We start from the raw sequence: 15,624 nt of genomic DNA, 5'->3' as shown, positions 1-15,624 counted from the left end.
TTCAGAGTATTTACGGAATTTTAGCCACTTTTCTTATTAAAATAGCAAGCAGTTCCTTTTCTGGAATGAATAAAAGAAAAAAGGCGATTATTTTAATAGAGCTGGCGAAAATACATGAAAAGATAAAATCTTCGATAAAATGAAGAATTAAAATCCCACAGTTATTCGTGAGACTGAATAAGCTCGATCAATCTCGATTCTGTAAAAGTATTAATCCTCTGACTATCCGCGATGATGATGAACTATTTTCAATGTTGTCACTGTATGACGTGGCATAAAGGCGTTTGTTGATTGGATGCGCGTTTGCAATCATCGCGAGTAGAACAAACTTTTTGTTTCTAGTTGCGATTGCAGTCGCGCCAGTTTTCGAGGGGGGATTACTAGTTAAACAAAAAAAAAAGAATTTGAAAAGAAAACCAAAACTTATCCACTTGAAAAAATTAAAAGAGAAATTTGATGGACATATTGAGAGAGGTATTTAGGAGTGTGATGAAATAATTGAACATGATTATGTATTTGCAGATGTATTAGAATGCATAATAGATTATGTGGCTTCATTGCAAAAAAATTTAAAAATTTTACAGATTGTGAAGTTTGTATTAATTCATTGACCAAAGATAAAAGTATATTATAAAGCTGAGCACAGTTGACTAACCTCAAAACAAAAAGCAGGCTTTCATACCAAATACTTTTCTTTTTTCACTACTTAATTAAATTAAACAACAATTATCAGTCAGAATGCTTAGTGATGACTCTTTGAATGACATTGCAGAAGCACTGTCAAATAAAAAAAAAAAAAAAAAACATGTTTCCATGTAAAGCATATAAAAATGAAATGTAAAATATGTACCAGTACCTCTAAGGTTAAGGTAATTTGCCAGACATGTGAAATTGCAAGGCATTTCAAAAGAGAAATGAAAATATTCCAAATTTCTTTCTGAATAAAGCTGTTTATTGATATTATATATATATATATATATTGAGTTTATATTGTTTGAATGATCTGCAATTAAGAATTATGCTGTACTAAAATTTGTCACAGTAAAAATTGTATGCCAAACCCAAAACTGCTGTCAAGTGCATATAGAATAAAACTATTCATAAAGGACACTTCTAAATAACAGACACATTTAATTAACAAGCATTTTAGCATTTTGGATATGAATAAAAGACATTTATTCTTATTGCCTTTTATGTAATGATTTACAATGTTGAGAAACATTAAACACCTCAAAATAAGGACAAACTTGTCACTCCTGATCGATGTCCATCATTAAGAGGTTATACTACTTGACAAAACTTTTACGAGGATGAAATTAAAAAGCAATTGATAGTTTATGAGCTTAAATAACATTTAATAGCTAAAGTAATTATATATTTTAAATCTTTTTAGAATATAAAAATATCATTTAATGAAGATTTTTAAAAAAATTATACATGTATTCTATTACTTTTAGATTATTTTATGCAAATTTCACTAATTTTATTGAAATTAACACAAATTAGAGTTCAATTAGCGATTGTTGCTAGTGTGTAATCAATGGTAAAAATTTGACGTCTACATCATGATGACATCTGGTGAATACTCTAGTAAGCTCAACCACTTCGCCAAGGTCCTTGAATTCTTATTATTCTTACAACATGGTTTTAATTATTAATACTATATTTCTAAATTTAATGGTATTAGTATCTATTCTATTATTTAAAATGTTAACTGTAATATTGGATTGATACAAAAGTTTCTGGAATTTTATAGTACAACATTTATTTCAAAAACAATAAATAGTTTATTCAAGAAAATAATTGCCATTACATTCTTTTTTCATTCATTCGGTAGATAATGGATTCATGTTGAATAAAACTCAAACTGTTTTGACTTAAAAAACTCTGCAGGCATAATTTGTTATTTCCTCTTCATCAAGAAGCTACTTTCTATCCAAGAAGTGTTGTATGGAGCAGAAGAAATGGTAGTCAGATGGTGCAATGTCTGTGTTATGTGGGGTTTCAGGAAGAACCTCCCAGCTGAGATCAAGAGCTTCTGCTAGGTCAACCTTGACTTGTTTGGTCTTGCATTGTCATGAAGAAAGATCTTGCAGACATTTTCAATGACAGTTAAGAGATGAACTACAGTGGACTGGTCATAACTAAGTGTCTAAATTGTTTTTTGTGTGGTCAGGTATGGGTGCCAACCCATACCTGAGTACTGCAGTCCACCAGGTGCTGCAGCTTGTCATCCAATAGGATAAGGGCTTTTCTGAGTGTTTGACTTCTTATTGCCCAACTGTAAATTTACTGAACCAATCATAGATTATAGACTTGGAGATAACATTCTTGCCAAATTATTGCACCATACAGCAATAAGATTTAGCTACTTTTATACCAGATTGATAATTATAAAGTAAATTACAGCACACAAAAATTGGAACAGTACAAAAATGAAACTAACACCTATATGTGATTTCCAGAAAATAACTATAAAGTTCTAAAGTTTTTTGCCACTATTTAGAGGCCCTTATCAGGAAATAAAACAAAAAAACAAGAACACAGTTCTATCATTCGATGGACAATACCATTACGTTTATTTTAAACGTAATGGTATTGTCCATCGAATGATAGAACTGTTTTTTTCTTTTATTTCATGATGAGGGTCTCTAAATAGTTATTGCTATTTTAAACAATATTAAAATTGCTATTTTAGCAATTCCAAATATTCAAAAATATGTTCGATACTTGTCATGACACACAGTTTAAAGCATAAAAATAAAAGAAAGGCTTTGAATGATTCAATTTTTTACATGGCATGATATTAAATAATAAAATTAAAAATATTAAATTCTGTGTGAATCTATAAAATATTTCTATACTTCTATTACTGTAATGCCATCAGAGTTAACACAACATTTTTTTTTCTCGGCTATATAAATTTATAACGCCTCTAATGGTTGTAAGTCATGTCAGTCAAAGATCATGTGTGAAAGTGTAGCTTCATTCTAGCAGATCGGGTTTGGTGGCAAAATGGGCAAGCTCTGTGTTGAAATTTCCCTTGGCCATGTCATATTTGGGGTCATGTATTCTGGCTTGCAAGGATCTATATATAGATCCTATGTACAACAATTGGATTACAAGATGGATGGTTTAACACGCATTTTCACAAATCATGCAGGAGAAATGATTTGTAAAAATGTTAGTTCCTATTTGAGTTCTACTTTTGAATTCAAATGTTTTGTTCTCTATGAATGATTCTGCCCGAAGAGAACAATTATATACTGTTGAAAGTACTTGCAAAATAAATAATTTTATGTAATTCTGACAGACAGTGGTGTATGCTATCTTTCTCTAATAGTATAAATTGGCATGTAGTACAGCTATTTAAGTTTTATTAATTTGTTTTAACATAAAATTGTATTCCCCAGTATCAATACTCATTTATTTATTTATTTATAGGTGTTGTGTTCCCAATGTTGCAATCAGAAAACTCGTCTTCCTCATTTAGATAATAAAGAGGCTAGGGTATGTCAACACTGTCTTGCTGTTTTAGTTCGAGGCAAGTGGTTTTTTTAATGAATATTTATAATTATTTTCCAATATCATAAGACTTCAAAATAATAATAAATAAATTTGAAATATTTTTGTAAAACTTTTTAATTTTTATATTTTAAATAAAAAAATTAAAAATTCAAGAACAAATAGATTTTCAAAGACTGCTATTTTCATCTCAAAATATATAAATATCATTTAATGAAGATTTTTAAAAAAATTATACATGTATTCTATTACTTTTAGATTATTTTATGCAAATTTCACTAATTTTATTGAAATTAACACAAANAATTTTTATTAAATTCAACTGCAATTTAATCTTCAAAATCACTTGTTTTTGAATCTAGTAGCATATAATAAATTATGCTATTGATTTGTAAAACTATAATTTATTTTATATCCATGTAATTTTATATAGTTATTTTATGTATGAGAAATTTATTTAATGTACGAAGTTTTATTGTATTTTATATAATTTCCAACTTCCTCCAAAATCTTATAAAAAGAAACTACATAATGAGACAGTTAATTTTTTTGAACATTTTTGGTTTGGTACAATTTTCTTGGGGAGCTGTTTTAATCAGTTATAAAATGTTTCTAATGAAGGTGTAGTAAACTGAAAAAATTATAGCAAAACAGAGATTTCAATCTTCCATTTCTCTGTTTGTTTCTGAATATATCATTTTTGTATTTACAATATGTTTCAAAAGTTTAGATAATGAAATTGTAATAAATTTATATATAGAAAATTATTTTATATTTAAAAAATAAATAATGAATATATCAAAAGTTTTCAATAAAGGCTGTCTGAAATAGTTAAAAGATTAGAAGAAAATTTACAAATGATAATTTTAAAAATTTAGATGATATGTTCATACTTTGAGCATTAAGTGAAAAATGATTAAATTGTAAATTATTAACCAGTAGCAATAGCTTCAAATATTTAGTCTTTCATAGTTAAAGATTTTGTGTAATTTTTATTGTGTGTTAACACAATATTTTTCAATTCCTATCATTGTTCGTATAATTATTAAATACAAATAAGTTATACTCAATTGAATATTTTGTGCAGTCTTCAAACAAAGTAATGTATTCTCAAGCTATATGATAATGTGTGTTAAAGGAAGATATTGGAAAAAATCTAACTCTGAATATTTACATAATATTACTGTTAATATTCTTGCTGGATTGTATAGGAATTGCATGTCAAAAATTCTGATCTTGAGACTTCTTTCTATTTTATAAAAAAGTTTTTTTTAAAGATATTTCTAAAATTAATAGTATCATCTATCAATAATTTCCATGATTGTATACATGGTACGATCCAAAAGTTTGGGGACTACAGTAATATATGACAACAAAAGCATGTATTTGAAGTTACAACATATGAAATTGATTCTATATGTCACGTGATTAAACCGCAAGCGCTGTTGTTTTCTTTCAGAGATAGTTACCTTTGTTTTGCGATGTAATAAAATGGAGTTTCAAGAACAGCGCTGCAACATTAAATTTTGTCAACGTGACAGAGACTTCAAAATTGCTAAGAAAGGTGTATGGTGATTTTACCATGGCAAAATCAAAGGTGTACAAATGGCATCGGCGTTTTAAAGAGGGCCGAGAATCCATCACAGACGATGAATGCTCTGACCAACCTTTGACTTCACGGAATGAGAAAAATGTTGAGTTGGTTTCTCAATGTGTTCGCAAAGATCATTGCCAAACCCTTGAAAAAAATCACTGTGGCTATTCACTTATCAAAGACTAGTTGCCTGCATATTAACGGAAGATCTTAACATGCACCAAGCAAAGGGAAAGTCATAATGGAGGTGTTTTTTGATTCTCAAGGAATTGTTCATTCAGAATTTATTCCCATAGGCAGAACAGTAAACAAGGTGCATTATCTAGACATTTTATGTTGTTTGAGGGAATCCATTTGTCGTAAGCGGCCACAGATCTGGCAAAGTGGAGACTGGTACCTTCTGCATGACAACGCACCTGCACATCAGTTCCAAATGGTCACACAGTTTATCGCCAAAACTCAAATTAATGTGTTTCCACACCCCGCCTATTCACCAGACTTAGCCCTGTGTGATTTTTATTTGTTTCCATCAATGAAAAAGCATTTACAGGGACACCATTTTGTGTCATCAGATGAGGCGAGAGCAGCATCGCAGGAGGCCTTATGGGAGGTTTCAAAAAATGGCTTCCAGCAGTGCTTCCAGAAGTTATACGAGTTCTGGCAAAAGTGTATCATTGCCCACGGTGATTACTTTGAAGGTGGTTGTGCATCGGCAATATAAACTTTTTAAGGTAAGGAATTTTAAACCAGTTCCCAAACTTTTGGATCGTACTATGTATTTATTTATAGTGACAGTTTCATTATCTATAAATTTTTTAGCTTAAATTGTTGAAAGAATCCATTAAATTTAGTTATTTTTATTTTTGGATAATAATAAGTATATATACAATAGTTATATAAGTCAGTAGTCTTAATTACTCTAAAACTATTTTGAAAATGAGAAACTTTATTGAAAAGTAGAGCATGCTTATAAAGTATCNTCACACAGTTTATCGCCAAAACTCAAATTAATGTGTTTCCACACCCCGCCTATTCACCAGACTTAGCCCTGTGTGATTTTTATTTGTTTCCATCAATGAAAAAGCATTTGCAGGGACACTGTTTTGTGTCATCAGATGAGGTGAGAGCAGCATCGCAGGAGGCCTTATGGGAGGTTTCAAAAAATGGCTTCCAGCAGTGCTTCCAGAAGTTATACGAGTTCTGGCAAAAGTGTATCATTGCCCACGGTGATTACTTTGAAGGTGGTTGTGCATCGGCAATATAAACTTTTTAAGGTAAGGAATTTTAAACCAGTTCCCAAACTTTTGGATCGTACTATGTATTTATTTATAGTGACAGTTTCATTATCTATAAATTTTTTAGCTTAAATTGTTGAAAGAATCCATTAAATTTAGTTATTTTTATTTTTGGATAATAATAAGTATATATACAATAGTTATATAAGTCAGTAGTCTTAATTACTCTAAAACTATTTTGAAAATGAGAAACTTTATTGAAAAGTAGAGCATGCTTATAAAGTATCATAAAATATAAATTACAAAATTCTTAAAAAATATATATAATGTAACATTCATAATTAAAATATTCTAATTGCTATATTATGCTTAGTATTATAGTTTAGCATTTTAGCATGATCTGTCTAGTTGCTACCTAAATAGATAATTTTTATGTTATATAAAGTATAAAATTTTTATTACAGTAGAACCCCTCTAGTCCGCCCTTGGCTAGTCCGTCGCTCTGGTTAATCCGACCGTAGTCGTAGTCGAGAAACTTGTCCCGACTCGTCGGTGACTCACCGTGCGTGGCGTTTTTCTGTGTTCGTTACAGTATATGTTTTACATTGTGTGTACGTGTACAGTTTTGTGTGTGTTTTCAACATGTCGGGAGTGAAACGTAAACACGTTACTCTTTCATTAAATGAAAAATTAGCGGTGCACAAAGACTGGACAAAGGGAAAGATTGTTATTTTACTTTTTTCTGATAATCCGACCTTTTTTGCGTTCCGACCATACCCCCAGTCCCAAAGGTGATGGATTAGAGGGGTTCTACTGTATATGTAAATTTTAATTCACTAGATTTGTAAACAAATATGCATTTTTTTTGTCTCATAAGAAGTTTGTAATGTTATGTCTTTTTATATGCATTCATTAGTTCATTGATTCTCTAAGAAATTTTGGTGATAAGTTTTTCTTTCAAGAGTTCTTTTTCTATAAAATTAACTATAAACTGATTTTATTTTATGATTAATGTGTCCATGCCAAATCTTATGAAAAATTTGGAAAATAATATTTTTTTAATAAGTTAATACAGTCTGGCCCATATATAATCAATATGAAGGGGGACTAAGAAAAAAAATACCATTATAATGATACTTTATAAGAAATGATAATGCATTTATTTCTGATTTCCAAATGTGAACATCATTTTTTACATGATCAAAAAACTTGGTTTGTGTTTAAAAGTTAAAAACAGAATAAAATAAGGTGTGCAAACAAAAATATTACTTACAGTATAAGAGAATGATCACAGTGATTTCTTTGTCTCCAATGACAAAGCTTTTTATTCTTGTCCAGACTTGGATATCGTCGTCCACACATCATGCAATGAGCTTGCTCTGTCTCTCCTCAATAAGACAAAGAATAAATTGAATTTAGAACAGGATAATTACACTTACTTCCTCTAGTTTGAAATTGGTCAATACAGCTGTCAGGATTGGACTGTCATGGATCTAGAACATGGGAATGGATATAATACTGATTATTTTGAATTCTGGAAGAACACAGGAATGCTTAATCAGCTGATTTGATTTCAAGTTGATAATCTGACTGACTTACTCTAGTTCTAAAAATATAATTTTTAAAAATAAAAGACGAGTAAATTAAGACACTCTTTCAAAAACCGACTTCGAGCAATTTGCATTAGCAGACAAACAGTAAATCAACAAAGATACTTTACTTTAATTTTATTTTCGTAAATTTCAAATTGGTTTTTGAAAGAGTGTCTTAATTTACTCGTCTTTTATTTTTAAAAATTATATTTTTAGAAATTTTACCGATCTCATTGTTTTATATTTTATTAACAATTACTCTAGTTCCTTAATGAAAGCAAAAAGGAGTAATAAAGTAGTACCTATGATTTGATCACCCACCATTAGTCATACCTAAACATTTAAAGCAAAAAGAAGTCTGACTGAATTCCAGAGAAGCAAAAATTAACTTTTGGTTTGAAGGTTTAAATGAAACTCCTTTCTTGGAAGAATTTATGTAATGTTTAAGCAATAATGCTGCATTTTCTTTCTTTCTACAAATACTCTATAATATTTATTTTTAGCATGACTGTGCATAAATAGGTGGAAATCATCATATCTGATATATCACTTAAAAATACTTTCCATAACATAGGTTTAATAAGAGGACAACATTTAAGGGGACAAAAAAAATGTGTATTAACCAATAATTCATAATAACAATCTCATTATATGTGGGCTCAACTGTACTGTACAAGATTAGAAAATTTCATTAGTTTAATTACAGATTTGTACTTTAAAAACTGTTGCTGGATATATAGTAAAATTTATAATTAATATTAAAAACTTAAATTGCAAATACAAATACTATATCTATCATATACTATAAATGAAATATAATTATTTTTTCTGTTAGGATATTTTTACTTACAAATTATTTATAATAATTTCTTCTTTTAAAGAAAATTAGTTATTAATGAAATGAATAAAAATTTAATAATTTTGAATGAATAATTAGAATTTAACTAAAAATAAATTTGTTATTCAAAATGATAACATGATAGAAAGTAGATATATACCAACTTTTGTGTTCTGAATGTGATAAATGCATGTCTTGTTAAATACTTATTAATTTTTCTTAATATCTTTAATTTTTAGAAATTAACCTTACTCATATGACAAAGAAAAAGTTAAATCTGCTACATATATTACTGTGTCTTCATTTTCTGAACTTAATAAAAATAATTATTCAAAAATTAATACCCATCTAACACACGATGCAATAGATTTTGCTCTGTGCTACTGCAAATGCCAATATTGATATTGCTTCAAACTTCATTTGAATGTATTAATTTTACAGTTCAAGAATGGGAAAGATTGTCCAACAACAACACACCTTCTAGTCCAAGTTCTGGTGGAAGTAGTCCTAGTTTGACACCTTCTTTACAAAATGGATCAAATTCTCCAGGTTTAATTTCCAATAATCAAGAAAATTTGGGTTGGTGGCCACCCAATCCAAATAATCCTCAAGAATATTGTTCGACAATCTCACCATTACAACAAGCTCAACCTTACTTAAATTGTCCACCTCCAACAGTTTTGGTTCCAATTGGTGTTTTAAAAAGAGGTAGGTAGCGTAATTGATGGGATAAATAAATTTTATTTTGAAAAATATAGAATTTTTCAAAAAGAACCTATATGAAACATTAATGGGGAAGAAATTGAAAATAGTTAACTTTTTTTTATAAACAATGAAACTTTAAATTTAATAATTAGATAGTATATACTTTGATTCAGTTTAGATTTCAAAATCATTTTTTTCATTAAATGCTACATATTACAAGTTTTATTTCTTACCAAAATTTCAAATTCTAGGTTTAAACTGTTATAAAAAATTAGGTTAAATGATTTTTTATTAAGAGATATTAATTTAATTATATCTAAAATTTATTTTGTATTTAAGCAAATGTATTTAATAATCATTAAAATTAGCAGTATGTGAATATTTTATCAATTGTATAATTTTTTTGGGAGGAATTGATAATAGGTTGTTTTAAACCTGTCTGAATCATACTATTATTATATTGATATTATCAACTCTTAGTTTTCAGTATATTGGTTTGAATGCAACCATTTTGTTGCAATTTAAATTATAAAAATCTAGAATAATAAAATCAGTGGTTTAGAATTATTAAAATTAAAACTTATTCTATTTAATTTTTAAAATAATGTTATTGAGCTGTAGTCATCATCATTATGAACTCTTCTGTATATTAACTTCATTCCATTTTTCTGTTATTTTTCAAATTGAATGTTGAATCAGCAATGAATATGTAACAAAACCCAAAATGTCAAAATTTCATTTTTATGTATATTTTATTTATAATAATCTAGTTAACACATTTTAGAAATGTTAGATTATTATTGATATTTAACATCTACATTTTATTTTAGAGGAAAAGAAATGTTAACCATGATGTCAATAAATTTTTAGAATTATAGAAAAGTTTTCCATGTATTAAAATCATATTACTCTTGTATTAATATTGATATTCAAAACCTCATTGATCTGAGTCCTCTTCTATATTCTGTACATAAATAGTAATTTAGACAATCTTTTAGAATGTTTTTTCATTTATTTAATATTTTTGGAATCATTTAGAGCAGTGGTCCCCAGACCGCGGACCAATACCGGTCCGTGGATCAAATGGTACCGGACCGCCCAAGGAACATTAAATTATTTCCATTTTATTTCCTATGGTGTATTTCCTCGGGTTTGTGTGACTTTTAATGGACGATGGAACAACAGAATAAACTGGACATAAGAAACACACTTCGGGTGTCATTGTCTCTTATTACCCCCAGAGGGAACTGTCTCGTTGCAATGAAACAAGCTCAGGGTTCTCATTGATTTAGCGTTCTAGTGAGTTAAAATGTTAAATCACATTATATTCATTTTTTGGTGTAACTGTATTTTATTTTGAAGGCATGTTTAAATACAATTAAATTAAAATTATTAAATTAAATCAATCTAAAATATAAACAATCAATGTCCCACCCTCAGTGGGACGCGGTAAAATTATCAAACATTGACCGGTCCGCGGCGATAAAAAGGTTGGGGACCACTGATTTAGAGTACTCAGAATACACCAGATTTGCAACTTCAATGGTTTAGGATCAGGATGATATCAAATTTATTATAATTTTCGGATAATTTAAATTATATTTAAAAATTGATTAAATAAAATAAATATTACTTAATAATTAATATTTAATTTTTTTTATTTATCATATAAAATCAATTAAAAGATATTCATTTAATAATGGTCATTTTAGTTTTTCCTAAATTCCTAATTGTTACTTTTTTCATATTATAGAATAAATTTGACAATTAATTCATTTTTATTGTCTTATCTCATTATCATTTATGATGAAATAAATTTATTAGTTTGATAAATTTTATTTTTTTGTGTTGAATTTTCAAAAATTAAACTTACACTTGATGTCGAATTACATAAGTAATATAAAAACAACTATCTTTCAGCATTAAAAACTATTTAATAAAAATAAAATATGTATGCAAGCAATTTCAACAGTACATTACTGTCTTCATCAGGCAAAAACTGTCGTAGAATGAAACATCAAACAAAAGCTTTTATGAAAGAGTACACAAGTATAAAAACATTTTAAAATGTATATAAATAAAATTTTAAACCTGTGTTTTCTTATTTAAAAATTTTTTGATGTTCCATTCTACAAAAGTTTTTTGTCTGATGCACTGTTGAAAATACCTACATATATATTTCATTTTTATTAAAAAGTTTTTAATGCCAAAGAAATAGTTGGTTTTATATTACTATTGAGTTTATTGTATATTTTTGTAAAGCAGAGAATTTAATGTATTTAAATTTTTAATAGACTGTTTTAGTAGTGTATCTTTTGATCTGTAGAGTACTAAATAGCTCTTTTAGTAAATTTAAAAAAGCTTCTGTTTTAATGTCAGGCTTGTTTTTCCTAAAAACTTAAATCATTACAAAATTATTTTAAATTAGTGTTACATCTAAACAGTTTATTATTGCCTCAGTTATATATATAATAAAAAGACTAAAATGTTAAAATTTTTGCTTTTCTTATTAAAACTTTCACAAAACTAAGCTTATAATAATAAATTAGTTTGTTTAATTTTTAGGGATGATAAATCTTATTACTAGAGATAAGAAAGTAAATTTTAAAAATGTTATCTTAAATCCAATATTATTAGCACTGACTGTACCCGTGAAAAATAATACCAGAACTATTTATTGGAAATTATAAATACTTTTGAAAATATTATTTACAAATTTAATAAAAAAGCACCATACAGCATATTATAATTCAAACAAAAGCTGCTGTTAGAACAAATGATTAGATCAATTTAAGAGCTTTGGATTGCTGGATGAGTAAGCTATAAAGATGCAGAATAAATTAAACAGAAAAAATATATAAAATATCTTTTCACATAAAGATTTAAATAAAAGTGGGAAAAATAAGAATGATCATGAAAGGGGAAAAAATTATATTGAATTAATCAACGAGAGTAAATATTAGATGGTTTAAATTCAACTAATTTGAATAATTATTTTTAATATTTAAATACTAAAAACGTAAATAAAATTACTGTTCTTGCCATATGAAAGTAAAGGTTCTTTTCTATTAAATTAGAAATTTTCATTTTGCTACTTTTGCTCAATTTTTAATAATATAGAAGAGTTTTTTAATTTTTAACAAAATAACTTTAATAAATGAAAATTTCAGAATACAGTAGAGCATCGATTATCCGAATACCAATCAACCGAAACATCGGTTAACTAAAAGTGATCCAGTTGGCAAATTCAAATTTCCACTAGTGCTGTGGCACTGCAATATTTGGCTATGTCTTGGGCTAGTCCAATATTATTTTTGTTGGTATGCATGTTTTAGCTGGCAGCACTACCACAACCATATTGTATCATTAAAAATTATTTCTTTATTTTGCACAAACAAAATAAATATATTGAAAAATATAAAAACAAAAAAATTATATTTTGGAAGTTCATCTAGTATCAAAAATTTTAATATTTATCTTGTATACTAGTACTTTATCAATTAACAGGACTTATACTGGATTTATGGATGCAGAAATTTAGTCTTACAGATCAGAAATAATATTTTTTTTTATTTAGTTCACCTGTACTAAATAAAAAATATTATTTTTGATCTGTAAGACTAAATTTCTGCATCTATAAATTCAGTATAATAAGTCCTGTTAATTTATAAAGTACTAGTATACAAGATAAATATTAAATTAAGTCATAGGACACAAAGGCGTAATAATTAGTATAAAAAATGTTCCGATTTAGCATGACACACATCAAGAGAATACTTAAGGACACACCAGTATTTGAACGAGGCTTTTTTCCCCATCATGAGTGGTGTGTTTTGCTTCAGCTTGTTGCAGAATATAGCCCAAGCGGCTGACATCTCCAGATAAACCAAAAAGAAGAAAAAGTCTTGCTTGTTTTGTGTGGTGTTTTTCCGAGGACTGTGTTCTTGGGACATGTGTTGTGTTGAATTGGAACGTTTTTGGTACAAGATTAACTTCTGAAATATAAATTTTTTGTCTTTATATTTTTCAATATATTTATTTTGTTTGTTCAAAATAAAGAAATAATTTTTAACAATACAATAGCTACGATTATTATTTTAAAAAATTTTCATTAGACTTAACATTGATGAAAATTCCATGCAAAGTGACACGCAGTGGAGTAAAATTTCAACATGGGATAGGTTAATATAGTTTTTTCATACATGGTCAGTTATCTGAACAACTCCAGTCCCGAATTGTTTTGAATAATCAATGCTCTGCTGTAAATCTTAATTTAAAATAAATGTATGGCAGGTATTATTATTTATATTTAAATGTAAATTTAATTATATAAAAATTATTTAAAATTTTTAACAGGTGACATAATAAGATGGATTACATTACTTTTCTTATAATTATTTTGCTGCTTTAATTGTTGAGATAAATTTAAAAATGAAATTGTGGAAATTATCAGAAATTTCTGTTTATACAGTACTTTTCTTAATTATTGTAATAGAATATTACTTTCAGATTGCCACATTTGTTTCTCAATGAACTGAATAGTTGTCTGAAAAATGTCAGATTTTAAGTATACAGTGGTACCTCAGGATACAAACGCCCCAGCAAACAAAATTTTCAGGATACGACACGAAATTCGAACATATTTTTGCTCCACAATACGAACAAAAACTCACCATACAACGTTACATTACTTCGCAGCGCCATTTTTTATTCACTTCTGTTCGTCGATCTCAGTCCGCGTGTTTGCTTCGTCATAGAAGGATCTTGCTCGATAAATGAAATCTTGAGGTATTATCAGAAAGTGAATGATTTTATTGAAAAGAAACATCCCAAAAAGGTTCACACTGGCCATATTGTTGCTCGTAGTAATGACATTTGCCTAAGTCATTTTAGAAACATTTTAAAAAGTAGGCAAAGCCAAACGTCTTTGGATAGATATTTTACCAAGCGACCTCTATCCAGTGAAAGTGCTAGTAGAAGTGAAGGAAAGAAAGCAAAAAGCAGTGGATAAAAATTTTAAAAATAAATAAATAAATAAAACAACACTAATTTTTTAAAATCTTTTCTAAGTTATTTTTACATTATGTTATGTAAGTTAAGTTTTAGTATCATTTCCCTTCTCCCTCTCTTCCGCCACCAATTTACACCTCCACTGTCGTCTATCCTCAAAAGTAAAGTGCAAATAAAACTACATTTTTTTTAATCAATTTTTATTCTATTACGATTATTTATACATTTACAACTACAAAACGCATTTTTCAGTGTTTTCCTTACTATAGTTATTATTATTTTTTTTTAATGTATTACTTAGCTTTAATTTGAGTGTGTTTTTAGTGTTGGAACAAATTATTTGGTTTTACATGTAATCGTATGGAGAAAAATGATTCACCTTACGACATTTTCATGATACGATCTCAGTGTCGGAACGGATTAATTTCGTATCCTGAGGTACCACTGTATAAGTTAAAAATAAGATTATTAAGAAATTAATATAAGAATTTTTATATGACAAATTAGCCAAAATCAGCAATAACCCTAAACCTGATCATTCGTGAAACAATTAAAAAATTAATAAATGAGCACAACACACTGAATCGTGTTAACACTAATCCTAACAATAACCAAGAATGATTATTACAAAAATAAAATTCCTATAACTAACTCTTAATACTAAACTTACATGAATATGAAAAAATGAAGATAGGGGACAAGAAGTAATAAAAATGGCAGATAGGACAGAACAGAAGTACCTGGGTCCTGCCAATGTCTTTTAATTCTCATTGTCGTGAGGGGCCATGTGGAACTTTTTGCACAAAATTAACACTTTCTTCTTTTTCTCCTTGGGAAACCAAGGAGAAAAATAATGAGGGCTTTGATTACCAATCTGGTGGTCACTTATTCAAAATTTGCAATTGGTCAGGTTGATATCAAATCCCATACTAACTTTGGTTCAAGAATTTCAAATATTTCCTCTTGAAGTTACAACTTCACTCATATACTAGGGTATCAAACAATTTCACATGCCTGCCCTTGGTTTTTCTCTTCTCTCTTTGAGCACCAGCTCAAAAGTGTCCATTCTTCATCTCATATGCCCTCAGGTAACCTCTACTCATTATACTGGTTATTCCCAGAAGT

General features: G+C 28.1%; 2 protein-coding genes across 2 annotated transcripts in view; both read left to right on the top strand.

Moving 5' to 3' along the window:
• The window catches only part of LOC111626263 (protein PFC0760c-like), a 42,586-nt gene extending 30,407 nt beyond the window's left edge, over nt 1–12,179 (top strand). The window contains exons 5-7 of the mRNA XM_023369581.1: nt 3,445–3,544; nt 9,226–9,492; nt 12,055–12,179. Of these exons, the coding sequence (XP_023225349.1) occupies nt 3,445–3,544; nt 9,226–9,492; nt 12,055–12,179 (492 nt within the window). The remainder of the gene's footprint in view (nt 1–3,444; nt 3,545–9,225; nt 9,493–12,054) is intronic.
• Nucleotides 3,424–15,624, top strand: part of LOC111626249 (zinc finger FYVE domain-containing protein 9-like) — a 28,834-nt gene continuing 16,633 nt past the window's right edge. Inside the window, exon 1 of the mRNA XM_023369559.1 lies at nt 3,424–3,544. The gene's annotated coding sequence lies outside the window, so the exon portion shown is untranslated. The remainder of the gene's footprint in view (nt 3,545–15,624) is intronic.

This window comes from Centruroides sculpturatus, unplaced genomic scaffold (assembly GCF_000671375.1).
Source record: "Centruroides sculpturatus isolate CEXI.00-Female unplaced genomic scaffold, Cexi_2.0 scaffold369, whole genome shotgun sequence".
Lineage (NCBI taxonomy): Eukaryota > Metazoa > Arthropoda > Arachnida > Scorpiones > Buthidae > Centruroides > Centruroides sculpturatus.
This window is presented reverse-complemented; position numbering and strand designations above follow the sequence as displayed.